We start from the raw sequence: 1,394 nt of genomic DNA, 5'->3' as shown, positions 1-1,394 counted from the left end.
TTCCAGTGCAAGACATAACAAGTTGGGAAACCAAAATAAACCTCTCCGAGCCCAGACGAATTTACTTTCCAAACACAGGTCCGCAAGCCAATGAGACAAACCGGAAATACTAGTAGTGATAGCTACCTAGATATGCAGACATCCAAGATGGCCGCCACCCCAAGATGGCCGCCATCCACCCAAACTTCCAACCCTAGATTGGTTTCAAACCAAGGTTTTGAGACAAGTCCGGACTGGCCCGAGCTCTTACAGGCTATTTTCAAACCCCATGACGTCATCTTATTAACTCAAACCAAAACTTAAACTATATTCATCGCTGGCCTGCTAGTAATGGGCTCGATTTCGTAAAGAGTTAATGAACCCTTAACTATGAACCCGTAAACAAAGAAGAAAATGCGGCACAGCATATTGGGAGGGTTCCAATTGTAAATGATATTTAAATAGCTAGTACAATAAGCATATAATTATAAGTCTGAAAAGAAAATACAGATTTACAAATAAAAATTTTTAATAACATAAAGTATATACAATAACTAGCAAAAAGACATGTATAATAATAACAAAGATATTTACAAAAGAACCCACCCCCATTAAAAAATGACTAGACACCAGTCGAGCCAAACCCCCCACTCCCACGAAGCGTTGGGGTTAGATTCTAGAAACAATATATAAAACGTGTTACACGCTGAATCCTAAATTAAAACTAAAGTTATTTACCGCTGCTTCCACCGGCCTTAACAATAGCACCGGTGTAACTATTAATTGGGCAACTCTATCGCCCCGCCGGACAGTGTAGGGGGTTTCCCCTACGTTGGCTATGACCACTTTCAGGGGGCCCCGATAGTCGGCGTCTATTGTTATTCTTTAGAAATATTATACTGTTGGGCATTATAAAATAGGTAATAAACATACCTATAGTCCCTTCGGCGACAAACAGCCCTTGGACCGTTAAGCTACTACGGCCAACAATGCGACCGTAGCTGTTCGCCGGTAGCATAACGGCTAACCCGGTCGACAAGATTTTGACACCATGCGGTTCAATCATGGTATCTACTGGACAATACAAGTCCAGTCCGGCCGAGTGGGGAGTGGCACGACGAGGAGTTAGCGCTGCCGGATGAATTTTGACAAACGACAGGGCGGGTAATCGAGGAGCGGTAGAGAAAGACATCTTAAAGTGGTTGGGATTGTTTTTTAAGTAACAGAAGTTAAACAACTGATAACTTTCACCTTGAAACACGGGGCTTATATAGTAAATTATGGAGGTTAAATCTAATAGTGTCTAGCTTTCAAGATTTTTAAGAAACTATTTTTTCGATAATAAGGAAAAAAGTTAATTAGGTATATATTCATAGAATGAGAAATCTCTCCAAGGTCTAGGTTTATTTTTTCTA

The 1,394-nt window shown here is 40.7% G+C and overlaps 1 protein-coding gene across 1 annotated transcript; it reads right to left on the bottom strand.

The window, feature by feature from the left end:
• Positions 1-363: 363 nt before the first annotated feature.
• Positions 364-1,071, bottom strand: LOC149654980 (uncharacterized). The gene is made up of 3 exons (XM_089844982.1): positions 913-1,071; positions 718-851; positions 364-444 (listed from the first exon to the last, which is right to left on the bottom strand). Exons 1-3 carry the CDS (start codon positions 1,043-1,045, stop codon positions 364-366), a joined length of 348 nt encoding a protein of 115 aa, XP_089701108.1. The 5' UTR covers positions 1,046-1,071.
• Between the last annotated feature and the right edge of the window lie 323 nt (positions 1,072-1,394).

Source organism: Phalangium opilio, unplaced genomic scaffold (genome assembly GCF_054372755.1).
Source record: "Phalangium opilio isolate 3A_F unplaced genomic scaffold, DU_Popi_V2 ptg000078l_1, whole genome shotgun sequence".
In the NCBI taxonomy this organism is placed as follows: domain Eukaryota; kingdom Metazoa; phylum Arthropoda; class Arachnida; order Opiliones; family Phalangiidae; genus Phalangium; species Phalangium opilio.
Note: the sequence above shows the minus strand (reverse complement) of the source record. Positions and strands in the feature narration are given on the sequence as shown.

What these genes read in the sequence shown, in the direction of transcription:
- LOC149654980 (XM_089844982.1), bottom strand. Translation starts at nt 1,045, where the DNA reads ATGATTGAACCGCATGGTGTCAAAATCTTGTCGACCGGGTTAGCCGTT. An exon ending in TGTCGCCGAAGGGACTATAG is followed by an intron (nt 852 to 912) that starts GTATGTTTATTA and finishes GAATAACAATAG; the next exon opens with ACGCCGACTATCGGGGCCCC. An exon ending in TAAGGCCGGTGGAAGCAGCG is followed by an intron (nt 445 to 717) that starts GTAAATAACTTT and finishes TTATTGTACTAG; the next exon opens with CTATTTAAATATCATTTACA.